The following is a 24,751-nucleotide window of genomic DNA, read 5'->3' as shown; positions in this document are numbered from 1 at the left end:
GTGATGTCAAGGGGACCATGAGCACCAGCTCTATGCCAGACATGATGCTGTATACTCTGCAAACCTCCTCCTCCCTCTCTTCAGTCTAACATCAACTCTGATCTGTTTCTACCTCCCTGGTGTGCTGTTTGTGGTTTGTACTTCAGAAACACTTCTGGTTGACTTCCTTCCTGATACCTGAGGTCCTAGACCTTTGGGGTTATGATACCTGCTGAGCTAGGATCACACCATCGACACATGACCAGGGCTTCCACATTGTGGCATTCTTTCACTCTTAGTTTTTGTGTCGCCAAGCAAAGTATTTTCTTTCTGATGTTAAAACCTGCCTTCGGATAGGTCATTCAGAAATGAGATTTGCTCTTGTGTCCATCTGGTCAGTGTTCTTTATCATATAAGAATGTAGTCCTCAGTTTGGCAGGGACTGTTGAGTCCTGTGTTGTTGTGTGCAGAACACTGTGTGGGCTCTGGGTACAAGCGGAGATTTAAAGAAGTATGCAGGGGGATCCCTGGGTGGCTCAGCGGTTTGGTGCCTGCCTTTGGCCCAGGGCGCCATCCTGGAGTCCCGGGATCGAGTCTCGCGTCGGGCTCCCAGCATGGAGCCTGCTTCTCCCTCCTCCTGTGTCTCAGCCTCTCTCTCTCTATGTCTATCATTAATAAATTAATTAATTTAAAAAAATGAAATAAAATAAAATAAAGAAGTATGCAGACACACTGGCCTAGCTGGAGACACTGGGCAAAAACCCAGGAAGAGTTAAGTAATAAGAACCATCATCATAAAGACATCAGAAGGGCAGGGCTTAATTAATTGCCTTTTGAGTGGTACAGACCGCACTGCCTTTATTTTCTGCCTGCCTACCTTTGCTCAAGTTGTCCCTGCATATTTTATACATGTTCTCTATCACTTGACTCTACCTATCCTTTAGGACCTCTGGAGATTGGCTCCAAGGCCAGGCATGGAAGCATTCTGCAGAGTGCCTGGTGCATGTTGGCATCACTTTCTCCTAGGCACCCTCCCAGTTTTACAAGAGAACATGAGTCCCTTCCAGCTCCATCACACTCCAGATACACCCTGGTAGCAGCAGTCCCCGTACTGCATCTGGTTAGGATTCACTGCCTCCAAGGCTGTCTCCTTCAGGAGATTTGGTGCTTTGTTTCCAGGGATGCTATTCATGCTTCTCCCTCCCTCCCTCCATGCCTATCACATAGCATTGTAACAGGAGGTACCAGTGAGAGTGGGTTGACTTGACTCTGTACCCTGAGGTCAGAGAAGGAAACGGTCTGTGGTTTGAGGTCCCTGAGGGAATACTCATGATCTTCAGGAAAAGTCCAAGATCACAAGTGAAACAGGCAGTATGATCTCAGCCTAATGATGTGTTCAGAAGGGGAATTGTCTTCAGCCGTCAACCAGACACCAGGTTCCCGAGGACTGACACCTCCCTCCTTGCCTTGGCCCTATGCCTCCTGTGTCCAGGCCTTCCCTGTCAGTCCACTAGGAGAGCAGGATTGCCCTGGGAGCCTGCCTGCAGTGCCTGACTGTGTGGCTACAGCCCTGCTATGCTGCACAGATGGGCTCAGACAAGGCAAACGTGCAGCATCAAAGAGGGAGCGTCTGTAATTATGGCTCAGACCTCAAGTGTGAGTGAGGGGGGCAGTCAGACTCTATCTTCATGGTAGTTTTTGACATTTAGAAATATTTCTAAATGCCACATTTGAGTTCTAGTGAGGGAGAAATAGAGATGTATATCCGAAGTTCCCTTGGGTGCAGTCCAGTTGTTACTGGACATGGTCACTGTGACACGACATTGCCTGCCCAGATCCAGCTCTACAGAGCTGAGGTATCTCTTGTATCTAGGGATCCAGAGATGACAGACCCAGGCATCACCTTCATTCTTCCACAAGCTTTAGTCAGCCAGAGCATAGGTGAGACCCAACGCATCATAAAAATGCCAGTGTTCACAGGACTGGCTATTGCCAGCTTCACCGAATCCCTTTAACTTACAGTGTCAATCGGGGGCCCTGGGAAGAGGGAAAAGAGCTAGCCCGTAGAGAGAGGTAGAAAGAGATCATAGAGTCAAGCTAGTCCTAGGTTTGAATCCACCACTCACTGGCTAACCTCCAGCTAGTCCTTTCACTTCTGCGAGCCTCAGTTTCCTCATTTATGAAATGAGGGTGATGGCGATAAAACTTCCCTGTGCTGTAACCCCGATGAGAGCGCATGTGATGTATCTGACACGCAGGAGGCTCAGCATTTGCTGCTGGGGAGAAACAGCCCAGCGCAAAGGTACGTTCTCCGGGTGACCTGACACAGGAAAGGTCATGACAGCCACAGCTTCGAGCATCTTTTTCTCCATTTGGAATTCTTCTACCTGATTTGCATGGGCAGTTAAGAGAATAGAAACATTAAAAGGTTTTTTGTAATATCTTGTGTGATGACTTCCTTTCTGGGGTGATGCCTAACATGTATCAGATGGCTGCTTTTGCCTAATTTCAGCCATTAAATTAGGGAGGGATGAGGTAGTTCGTCCTCAGGGAGAAAAAAGAAATCAGTGTGAGTAAGCATGATTAGTAACAGCGTCCATGAGTAATGCAGCGGGAGGACGAGAACCTGACCAAGGCGGCGAACCGTGGAACTGTGATCCAGCGGACAGCCCTCCCCTGCCTCCGGGCTGGGCGCTGCAGCTGCTCCCATTTCCACACAGGTCATGCTCTGCCACCTGGAAGTAGATGTTTTCTCATTATTTAATATCCACCCATCACTACAGGACATTTTCAGATGAGGTAGAAATGGTCATTCCTGATAGTAGTAACAGAGCATTCTTTTTTCATTAGAGGGGATGTTTGTGATCATTTGCTTAAACGTTGGTGATGTCAGCCTACCATGTGGCAAGCATTGGACTGGGCTCAGGGGACATGGAGGTGAAGAAGTCACCTCAAAGGGCTCACAATCCTTGGGGACATGTGCATGCACATGTACTGGTGTACTGGGTGTGCAAGTGCAGACACCTTGTGATTTCAGGTTGATGGGGCCAAAAGCGGGTGTGGCCAGGTCTGTTTGAGGAGTGTGGAAGGCTCCGATGTGGTGTTGCAGTCTCTGAGTTGACTTTCAGCCTCATGACTGAGGAGGGGGCTAGGAAAGGCACTCTAGGCTGAGAAATCAGTGGAGGGGTTTTAGACAGAACTCCCACCTGTAGGGATAGAAACACCACCTGAGTTTTTTAAGGAAAGAAAACGTAGTGGGTGACATAACTGAAGAGTCTAAGGGATCATTTTTGCATCAGTGCAACTAGATCCAGGCATTCCAGTAATGTCTTTCTGAATCTTTTTCTGTCTCTTGACTTTGTTTCTCTTTGCTTTGGCCTCATTCTTATGCAGGCATCCCCATCTGATAAAAGGAACCCCTCCAGGCTTATATGCTACCAGCTTTGTAAACCAGGTAAAAGAGTGCCTCTTCCCCCACCCCACACTCCCCCCTGGGCTTCAGCAAAATCCCGAGATTGATTCTGACTGGCCTGACCAGGGTCACATGGCCCTACCTGAATAAGACACCCTGGCTAGAGGAATGGGGGTGCTCTCATTGGCCACCCTGAAGCCAGTTCTATTCAAATTCAGAGTCTAAGAGTAGATCTCCCCAAAACAGAGAAAGAATTTCTATTTTTAGAAGGGGTTTCCTGGTGGCTCAATTGGTTAAGCACCTGACTCTTGATTTCACCTCAGGTCATAATCTCAGGGTTGTGGGATTGAGCCCCTCATTGGGCTCTGCACTGAGCATGGAGCCTGCTTAAGATCCTCTCTCTCCCTCCCCCTCTGTCCCTTCCCCCACTCATGCATGTGCACCTACTCTCTCATTCTCTCTCTCTCTCAAAAAAAAAAAAAAAAAAAAAGAAGAAGAAGAAGAAATGCCAGACAAGCAAAAGCCAGTAGGTACACTAAAGAGGTAAAGGCATGGTGGGAGGAAACAGCCTTGAGCAAGAGGAATCCTGCATGTCTTCCAGAAATGGAGGCTAAGTCGACAGCATTTGCTTCATTTTTCCTCCCACCCACTAACTAAGGTCTTTATGTTATAGTCACCAGCAGAACTGGTCTCTGACAGTACCTCATACTCAATCCCAACTGTGGTTCCTGGGCATTACAGAGCATGAAAATATAGGGGTGCTGTGGGTAATTGCCATTATTATAAACAGTCGAGGTGGAAAATATGCTTAGCATACCGCAGTAAGGCTACACTGGCTAACCTTTAGGGCTTCCGCTCAGTTAGCATGAGAGTCACCACAGCATGTGCTGGGCATGACCTACCCAAGCAGTAGAATGCAGAGATCGAGGACACCGACTCTGGAATCAGACAGCATAGGTTTGCATCCTATCTCAGGTACAAGTCTGTCCTTGGAGGCAAGTTCCACAATATCTTTTTCATATTTCAGTTTCACCATCTGTGAAATAGAAATAATCATAGTAACTACTTCATAGAGTTATTATGAAGACTGAGTTCATATGTGTACAGCATTTAGACCAGCTCCTGGTACATAGTATGCACTGTACACAGTGTTAGCTATGGTATGTTCTTTACTGTTGTTATTGTTATTATTCAACTCTACATCAGTCTTGTCAGATAGATCTAATCGTCCTCCTTTCAGAGATGGGAAATTGAGCCGTAGAGAGTTAAGTGACTTCTCCTAAGATCAACAGCATGTCATTGGTGGAGCTGGAACTTATATCCAGGCCTTTCTGACTCCATTATTTTCCCACCACTTGGTGCTCTTCTGCTTCATATCAAGCATTCATCCATCCATCCATCCATCCATCCATCCATTCATTTACCCATTTACTCAGTAAACACAGGGCTTATTTCATGTCAGCAATGGGCCAGGTGCTAGGGATCCATTGACTGAATTCTCTTGGTCCCATCAGAAATTCTGATTATCAGCTTTACATGTGTTTGATTTTTTTTAAAAAAGGGAAACCAATTAATGATTCATTAGTGAATATAGCACATGTGAGAAATGAAATATTCTAAAATACAGAGTAATTAAGGGGGGTTTATTAATAGGATTCTGGGAGTAAAGAGTTTGGCAACAACTCACAGAAATATTTGCTGAGCAAATGAATCAGGCCCAACACTCTCCATTTGCTCCACTTTCCTAGGAAGGAACTGAGGTCGGAGAGGTGGGGTGACTGGACCACATGCCAGTGAGATCATGGCAGGGCTGGAACTAGGACCCAGACCTACTGACCACCTTGCTACCTTAAGATAATTGGTAGGGCACGAATCAGACTCACCTGGGCACTCAGTGGGCACCTTCCCTCCCCCAAGCCATTCAGGAGACTTTGATTCTCACTTTGATTTCATCAGGATAGTCCAGAAATCTGGGGAGCCACAGTAACTAACACAGAGTAAAATCATTGCAAATGTCCAACAGATGTTGGCCAGAAATGGTGATTTAATCCCTGTAAGTATCTTAACGTATTACCTTGATTTCGGAATTGCCTCAAGGAATCCCGAAACATTAGAGGTCCAAAGGAGAAATAAAGGGGAACTAAGTGGCCCTGGGAATCTGCTGTCAGCCATGTATGAAGCTTGGTAGGTGCTGTGGAAGGAGGAGACAGGACAAAGAAGCAGAGTTATTGGGACACCTGGGTGGCTCAGCGGTTGGGCATCTGGCTTTGGCTCAGGGCATGATCCTGGGATTCCGGGATGGAGTCCCATATCGGGCTCCCTACGTGGAGCCTGCTTCTCCCTCTGCCTGTGTCTCTGCCTCTCTCTGTGTGTGTCTCTCATGAATAAAAAAATAAAATATTTTTTAAAAAGAAGTAGAGTTATCAGGCCTGGGTTTCAATCCTGGCTTCGTTGTTGTGATCTTGGACTCCCAGTGGTTGCCCCTTCTATAAATTGTAGTATTCTGGACAAGTGTCCTAACTTCTCATTCTTATGCAGGCATCCCCATCTCAGAATTGGAAAGGGGATACTAATATATACTTTACAGAGTTGCTTTCAGGATAAAATAAGATCGTGCTATGGAAAGAACTTAGCACAGACCGTGGCACAGTTATCTCTCAGTAAACAATGGACATTAGGAATGTTGGCATAGTCAATAAACATTTATATCAGACATATAATAATAAAGTAGTACATGTACTAGGCATTGGTAATACAAGAGCCACAGTCTAGTAGGAAACCCACTGTTCTCTCATTCAGTTTTCAATCTGTGAGTAGGTATAATTATCTCTGTTTTATAGATGCTCTCAGAGAGGTTAAGTAACTTAGTCAGGTCACATAGCCAGTGAGTGGCAGAACCAGGATTCAAACCCATATCAGCTGGACTCTGAAGCACCTTTCCATTCCAGGACACTGAGGCAGTTTGGCCTTTCTATTTTAATTTTTTTCCAGGAAACAAAAGCAGCAGCCAGGCAAAAGTGTACTTCTTCCATTTCCTTATTTTAAAAAAGAAAAAGAAAATGTAGTATGACATTCCGGCGTGGGTGGAATTCCTGGGAGATGTGCCTCCAAATCCAAATTTGCTTCAGATTCATCAAGATGCCAGGCCTGGAGATCTACACCCTTTCAGTGGTGTCAGCAAGCCTCTGCACTACATCCTATATCGTCAAGAGACATTTTTCTTAGCGGGCCCTGGGCTGTATAAATTAGGCGGAGCAGTGATCACTGTGGTTATGAATATAACTGTTGGATTAAGGTTCTATGGTGGCTGCATTATTTGTTTCGCAAACCTGAGCTGGGCTGATTGGATTTCTCTTCCTTTCTTTTTTAACATAAGTAGATTCTGAAATTGGAAAAATAAAATATTCCACAGCTGAGAGAAAAGAATTAGCTTGGGGAATGAGCCCAGGTGGTGCCCACAGACTGTACACTTTCTGCATTGAAATAAAGTTAGCACCGTCTGTGCCCTTGCTGCAGGGACTTGCTCTGTAAGCTGTCCGTGAGGCTATGGCAAGAGAAAGGGCAGGAGTTGGGGGTCAGTCATCTTGGGAGGGCACTGACAAGGAGGGCAGCGCTTAAGAAGGCATTCTCAAGTATGAATAATAGTAATGATACCATTTATGGAACACCTACTATGCTGGGTGGATGGCGAGGTAAAGTGTGGAAAGTATGCCATCGTCATCAGGAGCATGGGTGTTGAAGTTAGATTTCACCTCCAGCCTTGCTGTTGAGTAGCTATAGAGCATGAGCAAATTTTCTGAGCTTCAGTTCCCCTGTCTGTAAAATAGATCGTAATTGCTAGCATTTAGTGACTCCTTGCCACGTACTGGGCATGCTCTTGGCACTTTACATTAATCGTCCCAGCCACCCCATGAGTTTTATCTCCGTATTTGAAGTCAGGAAAGTAGGGCACAAGAGGAGCCAAGTGTCTTGTACCAGGCCCCACAGCGAGGGAGTGGCAGGGACAGAATTCAAACCCAGGCTGTCTGGCTCTCATATCTGCATGCCAAACTTGCTGCCTTACGCTCCTCTTCCACCTCAGAGGACTCTTGGGAAGAGAAGATGGGGAAAGTGTGTTAAAGATGCTTAGCTTAGTAGCTAGTTGTCCTTTTGGCCTTCAGTGCTCTAAGGCCATTATTAGTACTGTTATTACATTTCGGTGGCCTGGGGATTGAGCCGGTCCCTTTGCAGAGGACGTCGGAGGACAAATTCCTTTTATCTGTTTCTATTATGTCTTGGTTTATGGACATTGATGGATGAAATACCTGCCTAAGATCTCCTGAGCTTGTATCAAAAGGAAAACCTACATGTGATCATGTCATAAATGATGAAAAGCATCTCTGTGATCTGTATAATGAGTTGAATGACTTTCTCCCTTTTTCCCTAAGTGAGGACTTTTATGGCCTGAGGGAGAAGGTAAAGACCACTTGAGCAGGGGCCTCCATGCTTCCTAGGATGTGCTGGGGTTTAGCGAGTGCTCTCTGCTTGAGGTAGGAGGAATTTGCATGTGGTTTCTAGAGGCTGTGGAGGGCACTGGGCTTGGAGTCTCTGCTTATGGGAAGCTACCTGGGCAAGCCATGTAAACTTGAAGAGCCTCAGTTCACTTGTGCATAAAAGGATAGTGACACCTACCTCTTAGGGTTGTGGTTATGGTGTATTATCAAACGGTAAATTTTTTTGTACTCCCCCAAACACCTCATCTATAAAGGTATTGATATGATTGTTGTCTAGTCATAACAAAAATATAGTTGATGTTTTTGCATTTAATAAATTGCTCAATACATATAGCTTAAGTACTCCAGAATTTATTTTTTCTTGTTCTGCTGCCTCTAGGGGGCATGAAGAGTAGAAAGAGTAGTGATCTGTGTTGGGACCCCCGCTTTTATCCTTTCTTAAGTGGTATGACTAAGGGTGTGTTTTTTGCTTTGTTGTTTTGTTTTTGAATCAAGATGTCATATTAAAAAAAAAAAAGATGTCATATTTAGTAAAGTTGTCCCAAATGCTAGGGCCTGAGATATCCCATTGTTGAAAAAGTTCAAAGACAAAGACATGAGCAGATTTATGAGACTTGGGAGTTTTTTTCTGTAAAATGGGGAAATTAAGACCTACCTCACAGTGTTACTCGAGAGATGAAATGAGAGTCCTGCTCATCATCACGTGTCAATAAATATTCTCTTCCTTCCAACAACATCTTGGTTCCCAGACCTACATAGACAGGGGCTTACTTTAGTTTAATTCAATATTTACAGATGAGTTTAATAGCCTTACAGGGAAGCCAGCTGAAGGTCTAGGAAAGACCAAATGCAGATAAGATCTCAGCTCTTGAAGACCCTTTAGCCTAAGGGGAATGTAATTAGATGTAATTCTAAGGATCTAGAAGAATGAATTTATAAACCTCAACTGAGTCCCTCTATTTGCCGATCATGTGCTAAGGACTATATGCACCATCTCCTTAAATCCTTGAAACAACACTAAGCAGTATATGGTGCCATTATCCCCATTTTACAGATGAAGAAATCAAGACTTTCAGGAAGCCACAGAGCTAGGAAGTGGTGGAGCCTGCCTGGTTTCAAACTCAATTCCATTGGACTTAGCACTCGACTTCCTGGCTACCATTTTGTTTGAATGGGACTCTTTGCATGAAAGCTGGGATCCAGAAGAGAGTTGTAGTGTGGCCAGTGTGTAAGGAGGGAAGTGAGATTTGAACCCAAAGCAGCCTGAGCCTGAGCCATGGCACTTAATTACCATGTCAATTATGCTCTGTGGCTTCTAGTAGCCTGTGGCTTCCATTGAACATGTCTGTGTTTCTTCTAAGAGAAAGCAGTTTCTTCAGAATTCCTGATGGGTGTTCAATGCAGGAAGGCACACGAACATGGTTAATGAGAATTCACCTGTCCACGTGCTGGTGCTCAGCCTCCTATGAGGCCATACAGTGGTGGGGGGTGAACCTCACGTTGGGAAAATTGCCTGATAAACCGCCCTGCCCTTCAGTGCTGACATCAGTTTCAACAAAGTGGGCCATTCCCCCTGGGAGCCTTGAGATTTGTTGTCATGATTTCCTTGTCATCTCTTCCTGGCATCTTCGACTGTTGATTAAAATATAAAGAGTTTATATACACCTCAGTGATCAGCTGTCTTTCCTGTGCAGTGTGGAGAACATCGGGTCAAGTTTAAAGAGAAAGATCAAAGTGCCCAAATTACTCTGTGCCCCTTGAGAACCAGTGGCAGTACCTGGGTGAGAGATCCTGCCATGTACCCCAGAGAGAAGAGTCATCTGTTTCTAGCCTCACAGCCTGTGACATGTTAAGATAAGACCTCTGCCCTTGGAGCTCAGAGTATGGTAGGAGAGACAGATGTGCAAACAAAATACGATAACTCCGAGTGAGCTCTGGGGGCTGGAAAAGCCCAGAAGAGGTGCCTCTAACCCAAACTAGGGGTGGAGGTGGTGGTCAGAGAAGGCTTCCTAGAGAAGGTTACTCCTAATCTGAGTTAACATGAAGGAACAAAGAAAGGCATCTATGCCTAAGAAAACAGCATGTGCAAAGCCGTGGATGTGAGAAAGGCAGTGAGCAATTTCATGAATGGCTTATAATTAGCCTGTTAACCTTGGCACCTTTTTAAAGAGGGGAGTGGAAAGCTGTGAATGCTGCCCTGGCAGGCTCAGGCCAGATGGCAAGGAGTCTTGTCCCATGGGCAGTGAGGAGCCACTGAAGCTTTATCATGAGGGAGTGATGAGGTTGTTTTCTTTTAGAAAGCTCACTCCTGCTGTTGGATGGCAAACAAATTGGAGGTAGGAGAGCCTGTGAGCTGGAACACCAGCGCTGGCTGTGGCCTGGCCTCGGGATGCACTGATGGGACCTGACCTAGGGTGGTGATAGTAGGAGCAGTGAGGACCTGGTAAAAGAGGGAGGTGGTGGTGTTGATTCCCCAAGGTCTGGTTTGGTGGGCTGGGTGGCAGTTCTGGCAGCAGCTGGTGATGGTAAGATCAGAAGCTTAGCAGAAGGGGTCGAATTAGGGGCCAGGGAGCAGGGAGGCATTAGGTTTAGCTCTGTGTGTTATTTCGTCAGAGTGACAGAGGCCTGGAGTGCAGGGAAGAGGTTGAGGCTAGCTATTTAAGCTGGTGCTTTATCGACAGGGAGCTCACTATTTTGGGAGGCAGCCCATTGCAGAGCTTGGCAGGAACAAGGGTTTCCTGAATTGACTGCTGGTGGCCTCAGGTGACTTCTGGCCTTTGTGCTGATTCTTTGTCCTAAAGCCCTGTGGGGTAGGTTTGCGCCTTCTTCTAGCCTTCAGCTTTTTGGAGGCAACAGTAGTGTCCTACAGGTCTCTGAAATTCCCTGAAAGCGGCAAGGGAAGCCACAAGGAATCAGGCTGTCACAGGTTGGAAGGAGCCTCAGGAGATCATCCATAAGAGGAAGGAATCCCTTTTTTCAGACAAACAAACTGAGCCCCAGAGAGAGGAAGGGATGCTCCCAAAGTCATGGAATGAGTTCCTGGCAAAGCTGGGGGTGGTTCTTTTTTTTTTTAATATTTTATTTATTTATTCATGAGAGACACACACACAGAGAGGCAGAGACACAGGCAGAGGGAGAAGCAGGCTCTGTGCAGAGAGCCTGACATGGGACTCGATCCGGAGTCTCCAGGATCACACCCTGGGCTGAAGGCAGCGCTAAACCGCTGAGCCACCGGGCTGCCCTGGGGTGGTTCTTTAATCTAGAACTCTCTACAGCACCACGTGATCGTGTATGTGTGATTTCCTAGCTATAGGAAATCGTGTGGTTTAAGTGACAGAACTTGGACAGCTAATCATCAGACACTTACGTGTTTCACCAAGACTCCTAGACATATGCTCTTTCTTTAAGCCTTTTCATACATCTTTTCAGGCTAACAGCATTGGTCCTTTGTCTACACCTGGAGGAACACAGTTTCTAAACTCTTTACCATCCAAGGAAGCCAGGGAAAACATTACCTCCAGACACTCAGGGGAGGATCAGACTCTGTAATACTGGGATGACCCCCAATCCAGCCATCCCTCCTCTGGACCCACTCCAGCACATCAGCACAGCATGACCATCACTTTACTTGTACGAATGCACCCTACTCCATTTCCATGAGCTTCTTAACTGGTCCAACACACTGCAGACTCCCACTGAACTGAGCTCCACCCCTACATTCATGTCACACTCCTAACTTACCTATCAAATATGGTTTCTTGCTGATTTGGGACTTAACCTCACAGGTTAAGGGTCATTTTTGAAAAGGGTAAGAAGGTGACAGTGGAAGGTAGAAAAACCTACATGACAACCAGAAAGCTTTCCCAGGACAAGTTCTGCCTGAGGTGGACACAGCTTTAAGTTGGAGGAAAGCCATGTGCCCAGAAAAGTCTCCCCTGTGGCTGCAGGTGGCCTTTTCCAATTTTAGAGGCAGGGACTTTGATCCCTCTGTGTCCCTGGTATCAAGCACAAAGCCTGTGGAGAGTGACCTTTGCAAAAGGAATGGAAGCAAGAAGAGAGGGCAGGAAGAAGGAAGCACTGTGTTCCTCTTTCTTCCATCTTTCTGCCTTTGTTGGTGACTAATAACACAGCACAATCCAATATACAACTTGTTGTGCATGTCTTTTATAAGTAGCTGCTCATTAACAAATGTCCCAGGATCATCTGCCAAGAATGATACAGTCTTGATTTTAGAAATGGAGGCGACTCACAACCACTGCCCCCTCCAGTTTATCAGTTGGGGAAACTGGAACTCAGCCAGGTTAAGTGCCTTGCCCAAGGTCACATGATAATTAGGGGCTGATAAGGACAAGCACAGGAATGAAGTTTGGGCCAATGTAGGTTAGGAGATAGTTCTTCCAGGTTCAGCAGTGGCCTAGCCAAGGTGCTCATATACACACTTAAAAAGACAGGTCCTGGGGCACCTGGGTGGCTCAGTCAGTGAAGCATCTGCCTTCAGCTCATGATCCTGGGGTCCTGGGATCAAGCCCTGCATCAGGCTCCCTGCTCAGTGGGGGGTCTGCTTCTCCATCTCCTTCTGCCTGTCACTCCCCCTGCTTGTGCACTTGTTCTCTCTGTCAAATAAGTGAAATCTTGAAGAAGAAAGAAAGAAAGAAAGAAAGAAAGAAAGAAAGAAAGAAAGAAAGAAAGAAAGAAAGAAAGAAAGAAAGAAAGAAAGAAAGAAAGAAAGAAGAAAGAAGAAAAGAAAAGAAAAAAGAAAAGAAAGAAAAAGAAAAGAAAAGAAAAGAAAAAAGAAAAGAAAAGAAAAGAAAAGAAAAGAAAAGAAAAGAAAAGAAAAGAAAAAATAAAAGAAAAAATAAAAGAAAGATAGGGCTGGATGCTGTGGACTTAGTTTGTCTATAAATTGCCATGATCCTAGGACATAAAACAATGTTGATTATACCTCTGTCTGACAGATACTCTGACACTCTGTTCAACTGTGTGGACCAAGGCAGCAGGTTGCCCCTCACCCCCACTTGCACCCTAGGAGAGCTTTCATTGCCAGATGAGGAATCCCATATGCATTTTAATGAAGCCTGGGGATTCTGGTTCACTCCTGTGACTACTCTAACATTTGGCTTTAAAAGGCTAGAAGTTGGGATCCTAAAGCATCCTTAAAGCTGCCTATCTGGCCCCATACACTCAGGGATACCCCCAGCTCTCACAGGTGGGCTCTAGCCTCTCCCTCTACACCCCTTCACCCCCACACCATCCTTGCCACCTTAAGGAGCTGTATCTCTCAGCCTGTGGGCCCTTGCTCCTGCCAGCCTCCCTGCCTAGAATGCCCTTTCCTTCCCCTTTATCCTTCCCGTTTACAGGACATACCTCCATCCTGTCTCTCCTTCTGTGCTCAGTGCAGGTCCTTGTTCTTCCTAGAACCTTTCCCAGGCCACTCTACCTCCAGACTGCTACAGTCGTGAAGGATAAGGTGCTGCCCTGCTGAGGATGGTGAGAGGGCATCACCCCCACCCCATCCTTCTCCTCCTATATTTCAGTGTCCTGCTGCACTAACACTTAGCCACACCTTTGTGGAAGCCAGGGGGCACGGGGGCCCAGGTAATAGAAGCCTTAGCAGTCAGCTGCCTGCCCTGGAGAAGGGCAGAGAGTGAGCTCAGATGGCATGGGAGCACAGCAGGCAAACAATAAAATCTTACGGCGGCTGTTTACCCATTCTCACAAACGAGGACTGCTCTAAGTGCTGACTGGCCTGTATGCCCCCAAGGAACACTGGGTCACCTGCCCTGTATCCGCCGGCTTTCCCGGCCCCTCCTGCCAAGTGCCAGCTGTGCTTTCCAGTTGTTGTAACAACCAGAAAATACTCCCTTCCAGACACTCCCATTGGAAAACCACCGCTCCACACAGTGAGGCCTGTGCATCAGATGTTCTACGCTGTCCCCTCATCACTACATCTCAATACAAAGCACTTTAGCAGTCTGTGTTCACCCAACACTCTGTCCGGCCTGAATGAATGAGGAGCAGAAACAGCCACCTGATGACCTTGGGGTGCCCTTTTCTACCCCTCATCGAGAAAACTGGAAGGGGAGCCTTCGAAAAGCTCCTGCCCGCAGTCTCAGCTTCCCTGGGCCCTCCCCGCCACGAGTCACTGTGGGGTTTCAGGCCAAGTACCTTTTTGAAATGCTGCACATTGGCAGTGACACAGAAAGAACAGCACAGCAGTGAAAGTGAACCAAAAGCATTTATTTGTTCAGGGAGGGAACAAAAAGGTCAGCCTCTAGCCTCCTGCTCAGACCAGTGGTTCCATTTTGGACTTCACAGTCTGTATTCATTCTGTGCTAAGCTAATAATAATAATAATGGTGAGAGCACCCGGGTGGCTCAGTCGGTTAAGCATCTATTTCAGCTCAGGTCATGATCCCAGGGTCCTGGGATCAGTTCCACATTGGGCTCCCTGCTCAGCGAGGAGTCTGCTACTCCTTCCTCTCCCTCTACCTCTGCATTCATGCATTCTCTTTCTAATAAATAAAATATTTAAATAATAATAATAATGATGATGATAGTTGTCCCTCTTACATAGGACTCTACAGTTTGCAAGGTGCCTTCATATACATTTGACAAATGGAGAAGCTAGAATGCAGGCTAAATAATTTGAGATTATACAGCTTAAAAGAGGCAGAACTGAGGCTGGAAGTCAGACCATCAGATCCCGGCTGCCGACTGTGGTGACAAAGAGCTTTCTGGACTCTCTAAATTGGTCGTGTAGGCCAAGGTTCATTAGCTGAGCTCTCAGCACTGCTACATCACCGTCCCGAGTTAGCAGTGCTCGATGGCATTTTAATGGGAGCCAAATAACTCTTCCTGTTGGCATTCACAGGCAGCTGGAGTTTTTGTGTTTTATGGTAATTAAATACCATCATCTTTCATATCTGACAATCTTTAGGGCCCTATGAACGACTGCAGTGCACGCCAGGTCACCGTCAACTCTGGAGCAAGGGAGACCGCAGGGCGCCTGTTGGCAGTTTCGCAGGGCTGAGTGTGGGCACCTAGCCTGGCACCCTCTCACGGAGCCACTGCTGGCCTTACATTGCAGGGCTGCTGACACATTAAAATTCTTTGCCGGAGCCAAAGCCCTGAAAGTTCATGTCTTTTTCTCATGAGTGTGCTCTTATGAAAGAATAATGACCCACTCGGCTGGAGCCTCTCTAGCAGCCAGGCATCCTGCAGTCAGCCTGGGCCCTGCTTGTGGTCTGTCACCACCTGGCTCACCCTCCAGCTGGCCACCAGAAATCTTCCTCAAACATTAGTGATCACGTCACACTTCAAGCCCACTGGGGACCCTCTCCCCTTCCCCATTAAGGCCAAGTTCTATCGCGCAGCACCTGCAGGCAAGAACCACCCTGGACCTGCCTTCAGCATCTCCTCCCCGAGGTTAGCCGCTGCCCCTCCCAGCCATGACACTACTCATCCAAGTGCCCCAGTGAGCCTCACTGGCTCCCTCTCGGGCTTCCAAACCCCTCACCTGTGCCCGCTAGACACAGGTCAGATGTCATTTCTCCTGAAGCCTCCCCCAGCCCCAGCAGTTGGTCTGGCAGCTGCCTCAGTGCTCCACGGAGCTCCAGCGGGGCCATGGGGAAAGCTAACAAGATTTCCAGGAGCCACCGCTTGTGGAGGGCTTTCTGTGTGACAGGCAGTGACATAAGCACTTTACCTAAGTTGACATACTTAATATATATACAGCAGGGTGTTTATTTTTTTTTAAAGATTTTATTTATTTATTCATGAGAGAGAGAGAGAGAGAGAGGCAGAGGGAGAAGCAGGCTCCATCCAGGGAGCCTGAGGTGGGACATGATCCTGGGACTCCAGTATCACACCCTGGGCCAAAGGCAGGCGCTAAACCACTGAACCACCCAGGGATCCCCACAGCAGGGTGTTTAACAGCATGGCCCGCAGAGCCAGACTGTCCAGGTTCAAATCCCAGCTCCATCACTCAGTGGTTTTGTAATCTTAGGCAAAGTGCTTACCATGCTGGTACCTGCGTTCCCTCCTCTACAGAATGGGGAGTGATATTAGTACCTTCATGGTAGGGGCACCATAAGGATTAAATGATTCCAGCACTTAGACCTGGTCACATAGCAAGTACTCAGTAAATGTTAACTATTGCAGTTTCATCATCATTGTGATTTTGTGTAGCATCTGAGTGTCTGGTTTTTTTCGTAGACTGCGAGCAGCTCCAAGGCTGGGACTGTATTGGTTTCAGCTCTGGATTGCCATCTTTCCAGTCTACAATAGCCCTTCTTCCTCATCTCCCTCTTCCTTTTATTACTGTTACTATTATATATTCGTTTTAACTTCACTCAGAGAAGTTAAGTGACTTACCCTAAATTATGTTAGCCTGTCAGAGCCAGAGCCAGGGTGGAGCCTGGGTCTGGAAGACTCCTGAGCTCTGCCCTTACCCCTTTGGGCAGCATGCCTCTGTTGGCCAAGGCTGCGGCTCATCCTCATCTTAAACATCATCCAGTCTCTGCACATAGCAGAGGGCTATTTAGTGTTGTTGATAGATCGAACAACAGCAAGGGCCATCTCCTTAGCATGCACTTGACCCCAGCACCGTGGTTTGCTCTGACATGCTTATCTAGTGTGGAAACGGGTGCTTTGAAGACATGGAGCCCCCATGCCTCTGATTTTGTCCTGAGAGTTGGGCTGCAGCCATTCCCATCACTTGTGATCTGTATATTGAAGTACAGGCACCCTCCTGAGACCAGGACTCCTAGAAGCCAGTGGGAGGTCCAGAATAGGATCCGGCTGCAATAAAAGAACACCACATTTCTGTTAGATATTTTCTTGCTCTTTTTCTCTCAAGGATTTTTGCCTTGGAACCCCTGTTGTAAATGTTGTACAGTGATTATCACGAGGATGATTCAGCACTTTACAGTTTATTCATTCAGCATGTGTTTATCATAACCGTGGAATTAATAGTTGCTGATGTGTAGCATTACTGTACTACAGACACTGTGCTAATAAGCACCTTACATACATCATCTCATTACTTCTTATAACAAACCCATAATGTAGGTAGTATCTAGATCTAGTTAGTGGTAAGAAAACCGAAGCTCCAGAGAAGTTAAGTAACTTGATCAAGGTGACACAGCTTATAAGTGACAGAGCCAAAACAAACCCAGGGCTGTCTGACATCAAAGCCTGACTCTTTCTATTACCTAATGCTTGGAAGAGCACTCTGAAGAAGCCTCGTGATGATCTCAGTTCAGGGGGATGCTCCTGGAGGCTTCAGTGCTCAGGATTTTTGTGCATATAAAATGAAAAAAAAAATGTTTGAGGTGTTGGAGGGAACCAGCAACTGCAAATATATCTGAGAACTTGTAGGAAGCAAAAATAGTCCCTGAAAAACCAGGCTTGCAAAACTCAGATAAGCAAGTGGTCTTTACTAACAGAGGTGTGCAGTATAACAGTAAAAATGACTCATATCTGGGCTTGATTCAGAGATGTACTTGGAGACTCTATCTGTGAAAAGAGGGTGCAAATTGGAATTTACAGCACAGCTTTGCAAATGTACCAATGCATACTCCCAGGTAGCAGGAGAGAAGCCATTGCTTGTGCAAGCAAGAAGTCCACCCAGGGGATCCCTGGGTGGCGCAGCGGTTTGGCGCCTGCCTTTGGCCCAGGGCGCGATCCTGGAGACCCGGGATCGAATCCCATGTCGGGCTCCTGGTGCATGGAGCCTGCTTCTCTCTCTGCCTGTGTCTCTGCCTCTCTCTCTCTCTCTCTGTGACTATCATAAATAAATTAAAAAAAAAAAAAAGAGAGTAGAAGATTATAAAAAAAAAAAAAAAAAAAAAAAAGAAGTCCACCCAGCTAATTTGCTCTTCTCTACTCACATTCTGTCAATATTGACAAGGGATATGGAGATGAATAGCACGTGGTCCCTTCCCTCAGGGAGCAATGGAAGCCCAAGTACTTGGCACTTGAGCAAGGGCCATCACTTTTCATCCTCCAGAAAGTGGTGATGTAGGAATGTGTACACCCTTTCACAGCCCAAGGACCAGGGAGCTAAAGTAAGTTACTGGAGGCCATCCAGCCAGTCTGTAGAAACCAGCAGAGTAGGGCCTCCCTTGGGCCATCTCTATGTCATTCACTACTGCATTCCCAATGCCTGGCTTGCCAGACCTGGCACAGAACAGGCACTCAAGAAATGCTGAATGAGTGAACTAGTTCTGAGTTTCCCTCTCTAGATGGGGAGTATATATTGGAGAGGGGAAAGGACAGAAAGAAGGACCCATTATTCCTGTGCCCTCTATCCTCCCTCCTGGCCTTAGGAGCAGAAAGGAGATTCCATTCAGACCAGAAGAGATAATGGCTCCTTAGGAAGGTCATGTCTCTTTTGGGAAGTCACGAGTCCCAAAACACAGAGTTTTTCCCATGGGAACCCAGGAAACCTCAAAGCCCCCTTTCCTAATGTTCTCAGAATGGAAGGGATAAGGGAAGGGGAACAAAGGGCCTAGCCAAAGCAACCACATAAGTCAGTAAAGGGCTGCATAGATCCATGGTCTAGAGAGCCCCGGGTGATCTGATATGATTTTTTGGTACACAAATGTCCTTTATACTAGGATTATTCTCTTGGATACACTGCCCAAACCACTCACAAGAGCCAGTTACTCAATACACCTGGTCAGTTGTAGGACTGTGATCACTAGCACAGAAGGAATATGGATTTTTATACCTATCAGAAGAGGCAGGATGGGGACTTAAGTAGGCTAGCTGTAAGAGAAAAGGAAAAGGTGAGTGGTTCAGATCAGCTTCTATTAGCATTCCCTGGAGGAAAAAAAGAACTTTGGGCATGGTAGATCAAGGAAGGCTTTCTGGAGAAGGTGGTAATTAAGCTGAGCTTCAAAAAATAAGAGAGGATTTGGACCAGGACATTCTTTATCTTCACAGGGGAATTTCCTTTTAGAAGTTACTTTTTTAGGGATGCCTGGGTAGTTCAACGGATGAACATCTGCCTTTGGCTCCTGTCATGATCCTGGAGCCCCGAGATCAAGTCCTGCATCGGGCTCCCTGCAGAGAGCCTGCTTCTCCCTCTGCCTGTGTCTGCCTCTTTCTGTGTCTCTCATGAATAAATAAAATCTTAAAAAAAAAAAAGTTAGTTTTTTAGATCTATGGCCAGTGGTCTTATACTTTAAAATCTCATTATTTCAGGACTCTCAGCAGTGGTTCTAAAGACTTACCAAGCCAGACCGTGGCATCCCCACTTAGTCACAAAGCAGAGGTCTGTTTGTAGGCTTGCAGGCCAGCTTGTCCTGACCCAGAACTCAGATGCCTGCTGTCTCTACTGAGGGGGGTTTTCCTGCCTTTGACCATGGACTGAGACAGTTGAGCTGGTGTCTGTGTTTTGGGGATCATGGTTTGGTAGACAGAATTCAGGCTTTGGATTAATAAGGACTATTTCCTAGTTCTGTAAACCTCAGCTTCCTTATCTATAAAGTGGAACTGAGGATAATACTGCCCTCTGGGGGTTGTTGAGAGCATTAGAACAGTTAAAGCTGTAAAAGTACACATAGTAGGTGCTCCTGGCGGCAGCTATTGTTATCAGTTGGGTAAACAAGCCACAAGGAGGTTGATGCTGGGGCACCTGGGTGGCTCAGCAGTTGAGCATCTGCCTTTGGCTCGGGTTGTGATTCTGGGGTCCTGGGATCGAGTCCCACATCAGGCTCCCCATAGGAAGCCTGCTTCTCCCTCTGCCTACGTCTCTGCCTCTATCTGTGTATCTCTCGTGAATAACTAAATAAAATCTTAAAAAAAAAATGAGGTTGACTCTTGGTGGGGGGCATGGAGCAGGGCTCGGTCACCCTTCTCTGCTGGCCTCCTGTTAAGCACTGGATAGTAGTGGTCCAGTCCCTCTCACTGCTTCGGTACCCTGGCCTACAGCCAGCTGCCTAAAAGGCCAAGGGTAGGAGAGACACTCAGCCAACCCAAGAGGCTGCTTCTGCTGCTGGCTTCCATCCCAGGCTCCAAATGTCTCCATTAAAGTGCTGCCTGAGGACAGCGGACAAAACAAATGACCCTGCTATTCTCACCTTCCCCCGGTCCAAGGCTGCCTGCTTTCAGCCTGTTTGGCTCCCGTGCTCTCTTCTCTCCCCTCCCATGAAGGGACGTTCCTGCTGGCACAGCATGGCACATCTTCAGAAGGTACTGCTCACATTCCTGGGCACTGTCCTCATTGGAAATGAAGTTTCAGCCACTATGTCGCTGCAGCAGAACGCTTGGCCCCTGGGGGGAAAGGTGTGGAGGGTAGAGGGGGGAGATGATGACAGGTAGGGCTGGAAAGAGTGTGTAGGTCAAATTCTGCTGGACCCTGTGGGGGCTTTATCTTGAAATCTATTTTACATCTATAAATCTGGTGAGAATAATACCTGTTGTTCCAGGTAGTGGAAGAGAGTAAATAAAAGACTTATCCTAATTCCCTTGTCTGCAAAGTGGGGATGAAAACAGTACCTGCTGTGCAATGGGTCATGAGGATCAGCTGAATTTAAACATGTAGAGGACTCAGAATCATGCCTGACACATACTGAGTGCTCAGTAATGGGATGAGCACTGGATGATATGCTATATGTTGGCAAATTGAACTCCAATTTAAAAAAATAAATAAAAATAAAGAAGTGAATGTCAATGATAGTTTTTAATAACCCCCAGGTGGTTTTTAATTGGGCTCACTCCCTTTACTCAAAATTCACTCCCTTCTCCTCCCCATGCCAACACTGACCACTGAACCTAAAATTTCACCATTACCCCTACATACCCAGGCCATAGGCCCCTTCCCTGCTTTATGTGTTCTCAGATTATCACCACCTCTGTAAACTTTAGTTTTTACTTACCTTGTTTGTTTCATTTACTAGATACCATTATATATAGTTAGCGTTTTCTACTTTTAGCATCCATTGGAATCACCTGGAGTTTGTGAACTCAGATGGCTGGGGCCCACCCAAGTGTTCATGGTTCAATAAGTCTGGGGCAGGGCCGGAGAACTTGCGCCTCTAACAAATTCGTAGGTGATGTTGAAGCTGCTGGTCTCGGACCACACTTTGAAAAACCTTCCCAAAAAGTATCAGATAAGCAGTGTGAAGTGGATGACGTCAGAGGGTGGTTGTGGGTTGTATATATATATTTTTTAATCCTTTTTATTGTGTCTCTCTTTTTTGGAATTTAAGTTCCACGGGGACAGGGATTTTGTCTGTTTTGTTGGTTGATGTGTCCCTAGCCCCGAAAATAGTAGGACCTCCGTCAGTACCCACCTCTGGGCCGCAGGGACACGCACGATGCACGGTGCCCGTTGCCGCCAGGCTGCGCCCACTTGGCCCTGGGGCTTGGCTGTGCCCGTGACCATGACCGTGCCCGTTGCCATGGCCGTGCCTGCTGCAGTGACCTGCCTGCGGCCATGGCCATGACCTTGACCGTGGCCATGACCTTGATCGTGACCGTCCTGTGACTGCGGCCGTGACCTTGACTGTGGCCTGCCTATGCCCGTGCCCCGACTGTGGTCGTGACCACAGCCGACCGTGACCTTGCCCGTGCCCGCTGCAGTGACCGTGCCTGCGGCCATGGCCATGACCTTGACCGTGGCCGTGACCTTGATCGTGACCGTCCTGTGACTGCGGCCGTGACCTTGACTGTGGCCGTGCCTGTGGTCGTGACCACAGCCGACCGTGACCATGCCCGTGCCCGTGCCCCCGATCGTGACCTTGCCGGTGCCCGTGACCACGGCCGCGACCTTGCCCGCGACCTTGGCCGTGCCCGCGGCCTGCCGGCGCCGGCGCCCGCTGACGCGCGTGTTTGTGCCTAGATCCCCCGGGCGGCCTGCAGAACCACCCGCGGCTCCGGACGCCGCCGCCGCCGCTCTCGCACGCCCACACCCCCAGCCAGCACCACGCGGCCTCCATCAACTCCCTGAACCGCGGCAACTTCACGCCGAGGAGCAACCCCAGCCCGGCCCCCACGGACCACTCGCTCTCGGGGGAGGCCCCCGCCGGCGGCGCCCAGGAGCCGGCCCACGCCCAGGACAACTGGCTGCTCAACAGCAACATCCCCCTGGAGACCAGGTGCGGGGCTGGCGGGCGGGGGTGCCGGCGGGCGCAGCCCGGGGCGCCGGGGCCTTCCGGGGTCCCCACTCCCCGCCCGGAGGCTGGGGTCGGGGCGCGGCGGAGAAGGGGAGAGGGCGGCGGGAGGGGCGCGCGGCCGGGGGAGCGGGCGCTTGCCAATCAAACGGCCCGGAGGGGAGGGCGGCCTGCCGCAGACAAAGGTATGAGCCCTCTGTGCCCCCTCCGACCCCTCTCCTGGTCTGTGCAGTGGGGATGTGCCCGTGGAGGGGCTCATATAAAAGTACGCGAGGCTGAGTGTGTAAAGGCGGCAGGGAGCAGGCCCTTGGTCAGTGTGTGATGGTGCTCCACACCCCGCCTTTCCCAGCTGTGATTTGGTCACCCTGTGCCTGGCCTCGGGGCCTGGCCTGTGGTGGGTGCTCAAGGAATGCTCCCTCTCCCTTCCCCTCACCTCCTACGGACTTACCCCTTTACACCCCCAAATCCTATAACCCCTAACCTGGGTACATCAGCTAACTTTTGTTTGCAAGAGCTTTTGTACTTGAGATATGATGTAGTTTTCACAGCTTTATGAAGAAGGTATTGCGATTTGTGATTCTGTTTGGGAGTTTCAGAGTCTGAGCATCAGAGAGGGTCAATGACTAGCTCAGGTCACATGGACGGTGGTCGTGTTGCTAAGATGTGAACTCAGGTTGCTGAGACTCGGGCACGGTGCTGTTTCCCTACACCACAGCACCTTCTCCAGGTCTCTCCTGGCCGGCCCTTCCCACCTCTGCCTTCTTCCAGCCTCACACAGTGCTTCCTGCACTTCAGGGACTTCAGTCAGGGTCTCTCTCTCTCCTCTCTGGTGAACCACTATTTTCCCAAAGTGGAAATGAGTTGTTTTATTTTTTTAAATGGTCATCACGGCATACAAGCTCACTGGAGAACATGCAGAAAGATCTAAAGACAAAAACTAGGTTCGTGCATGATCCTACCACTGAGAAGCCCTGTTGACTTTGGGGGACAATAGCCTTTCCCTACATTCTCTAAATGTGGCTGGCACAGTTAGAACTTCCTCATCTTCCACCGTGTCACTCAAAAGTAGTGGGGAAACCTAGATTTTATGTTCTCAAACTCCTGTTCTTCATCTGTGAAGAGGGCAAAAGTCATCCCGTTTAAAGAGGTGAAATGAATCTATACGGAAAGTGGACCTACCTGCCTCTCTTTGGCACGTCACTATGATCTTTGCACATAGAGCGGGAGGGATCCAGGGAAAGAAAATCAACATCTTTTTTTGGCCATTTTCCTCCTGTAGAATCATTTTTCAAAAAGCAAATTTATCAGAAATATGGTCCAGCTTGTGCCACTCCTAGTCTCTTAATTAATATTGTCTCTGTTGCCATCCTTTAAAGTCAGGTGTGAGCTGTCCTTCTGTGCCTCCTTTGCTCTCAGAGTGAGGGAGTGGCATAATTGTGTGCCATCCCACCCAGGGTAGCTTAATCAGATCTCCATTATTTCCACTTATGGAATGACTGCACATGGCTGAGAGAAGCCAGCAAATAATTGATGGTTCTGATTCTCTGCATGGAACACAGTAGCCACTCCCTCTGTCTTGGATGTTCATTTTTCTCACTTAGACTCAATGTAGATGGTTCTCTGGGTTTTTCAAGGGGAAGGAAGATAGAGGCCGAGCAGCAGGGGCATTTTCCCGATGGCTTGTAGGAGATGCAGAGGTGGTCCTAGCTGACCTCTCTTGCCTCATCAGCCAGCCAACACCTGCCTTTCTGTCTCCCACATCCGTTGCACAGACCACAGACCACATGGAACTTTGTTTTCTTTGTCCTTAGACTTTATCACTCAAGTAATAAATATGCTATAAAATACTTAGGAAAAAAAGAAAAGAAAATTACTTAATGTCTACCACCAAATGGTAACCATTGTTAACATGGTGGCATGTGTATGCTAATCTATAATATTTTCTAGACGTCCATACAGATCTATATACATACCTAATATGTGTGTGTATAGAAGTATGTGTATATGTGTACTTATCAGACTTCTCCTAGATCCCTGTCCCTTTCATGCTTCTGTGCCTTTTTATAGAGGCATGAAAGCTCTCATACAACTGTATCGTACAGCTCTCTGCTAGAGCTGCCCTCCTTCTCACGTCTTGGTCTTGCAAAGTCCTACTTATTCTTAAAGACCCAGATGAAATGTTTGAGGTAGGCCTCCTCTGTGACCCCAGAGTTCTGTGCATCTAAGCATGGTTTAAAACTGGGAGAGGTGCCTGGTACAATGAATTCTGGACCTTAATACTGACCCTTACTGGTTGATGGCACAAAACCAACAAGGTTTACAAGAGATCATTGTCACACCTGGCAGATAGAATCACAGGGTCAACGTGAGGAAGACCATAGACTCTGGAGTCGGGGGACCTAAATTCCTGTTTTGGCTTCAGCACCTACTGGCCCAGCAAGTTCATCGACAGCTAAAACCTTGAATTCCCTGTGTAGAGTGGGATAACAATTCATGCCTCTCAGACTGGGTGGAAGTGAATGAAATATCACATAAAAAACATAAAGCACAGGCATTAAAAGATCTACTTACAATTTAAAAATGATTTCCCATTTTTTTCATACATATCAGCTTCCCATATCAACCATGTGAAGAAAAAAGTCATGAAAAAATACTAATTGAGCTCCTACTCACTGGAGGAGTTTAGGGGAAATATAGTAGGTTGTACCTTCTCTCAACTTCGGAGAAGGCATTTTGGCCCTGATGTTT

At 47.5% G+C, this 24,751-nt stretch overlaps 1 protein-coding gene and 1 long non-coding RNA gene across 7 annotated transcripts in view; one reads left to right on the top strand and one right to left on the bottom strand.

Moving 5' to 3' along the window:
• Positions 1 to 24,751, top strand: part of TENM4 (teneurin transmembrane protein 4) — a 2,813,748-nt gene that overhangs the window by 2,562,304 nt on the left and 226,693 nt on the right. For all 5 annotated transcript variants that reach the window (XM_072794810.1, XM_072794811.1, XM_072794814.1 and 2 more), the window contains one exon: positions 21,733 to 21,988. In XM_072794810.1, the coding sequence (XP_072650911.1) occupies positions 21,733 to 21,988 (256 nt within the window). The remainder of the gene's footprint in view (positions 1 to 21,732; positions 21,989 to 24,751) is intronic.
• Positions 1,641 to 23,529, bottom strand: LOC140615071 (uncharacterized). 2 transcript variants are annotated; one of them, XR_012015738.1, is made up of 6 exons: positions 23,183 to 23,529; positions 19,970 to 20,162; positions 8,540 to 8,635; positions 7,064 to 7,207; positions 4,294 to 4,427; positions 1,641 to 2,714 (listed from the first exon to the last, which is right to left on the bottom strand). It is a non-coding gene; the product is annotated as an uncharacterized lncRNA (long non-coding RNA). The 2 variants fall into 2 exon arrangements; XR_012015739.1 differs by lacking the exons at positions 1,641 to 2,714; positions 4,294 to 4,427 and adding an exon at positions 5,464 to 5,582 and having other exon boundaries at positions 23,183 to 23,528.

The sequence above is a fragment of the Canis lupus genome, chromosome 23, assembly GCF_048164855.1.
Source record: "Canis lupus baileyi chromosome 23, mCanLup2.hap1, whole genome shotgun sequence".
Taxonomy (NCBI): Eukaryota; Metazoa; Chordata; class Mammalia; order Carnivora; family Canidae; genus Canis; species Canis lupus.
Note: the sequence above shows the minus strand (reverse complement) of the source record. Positions and strands in the feature narration are given on the sequence as shown.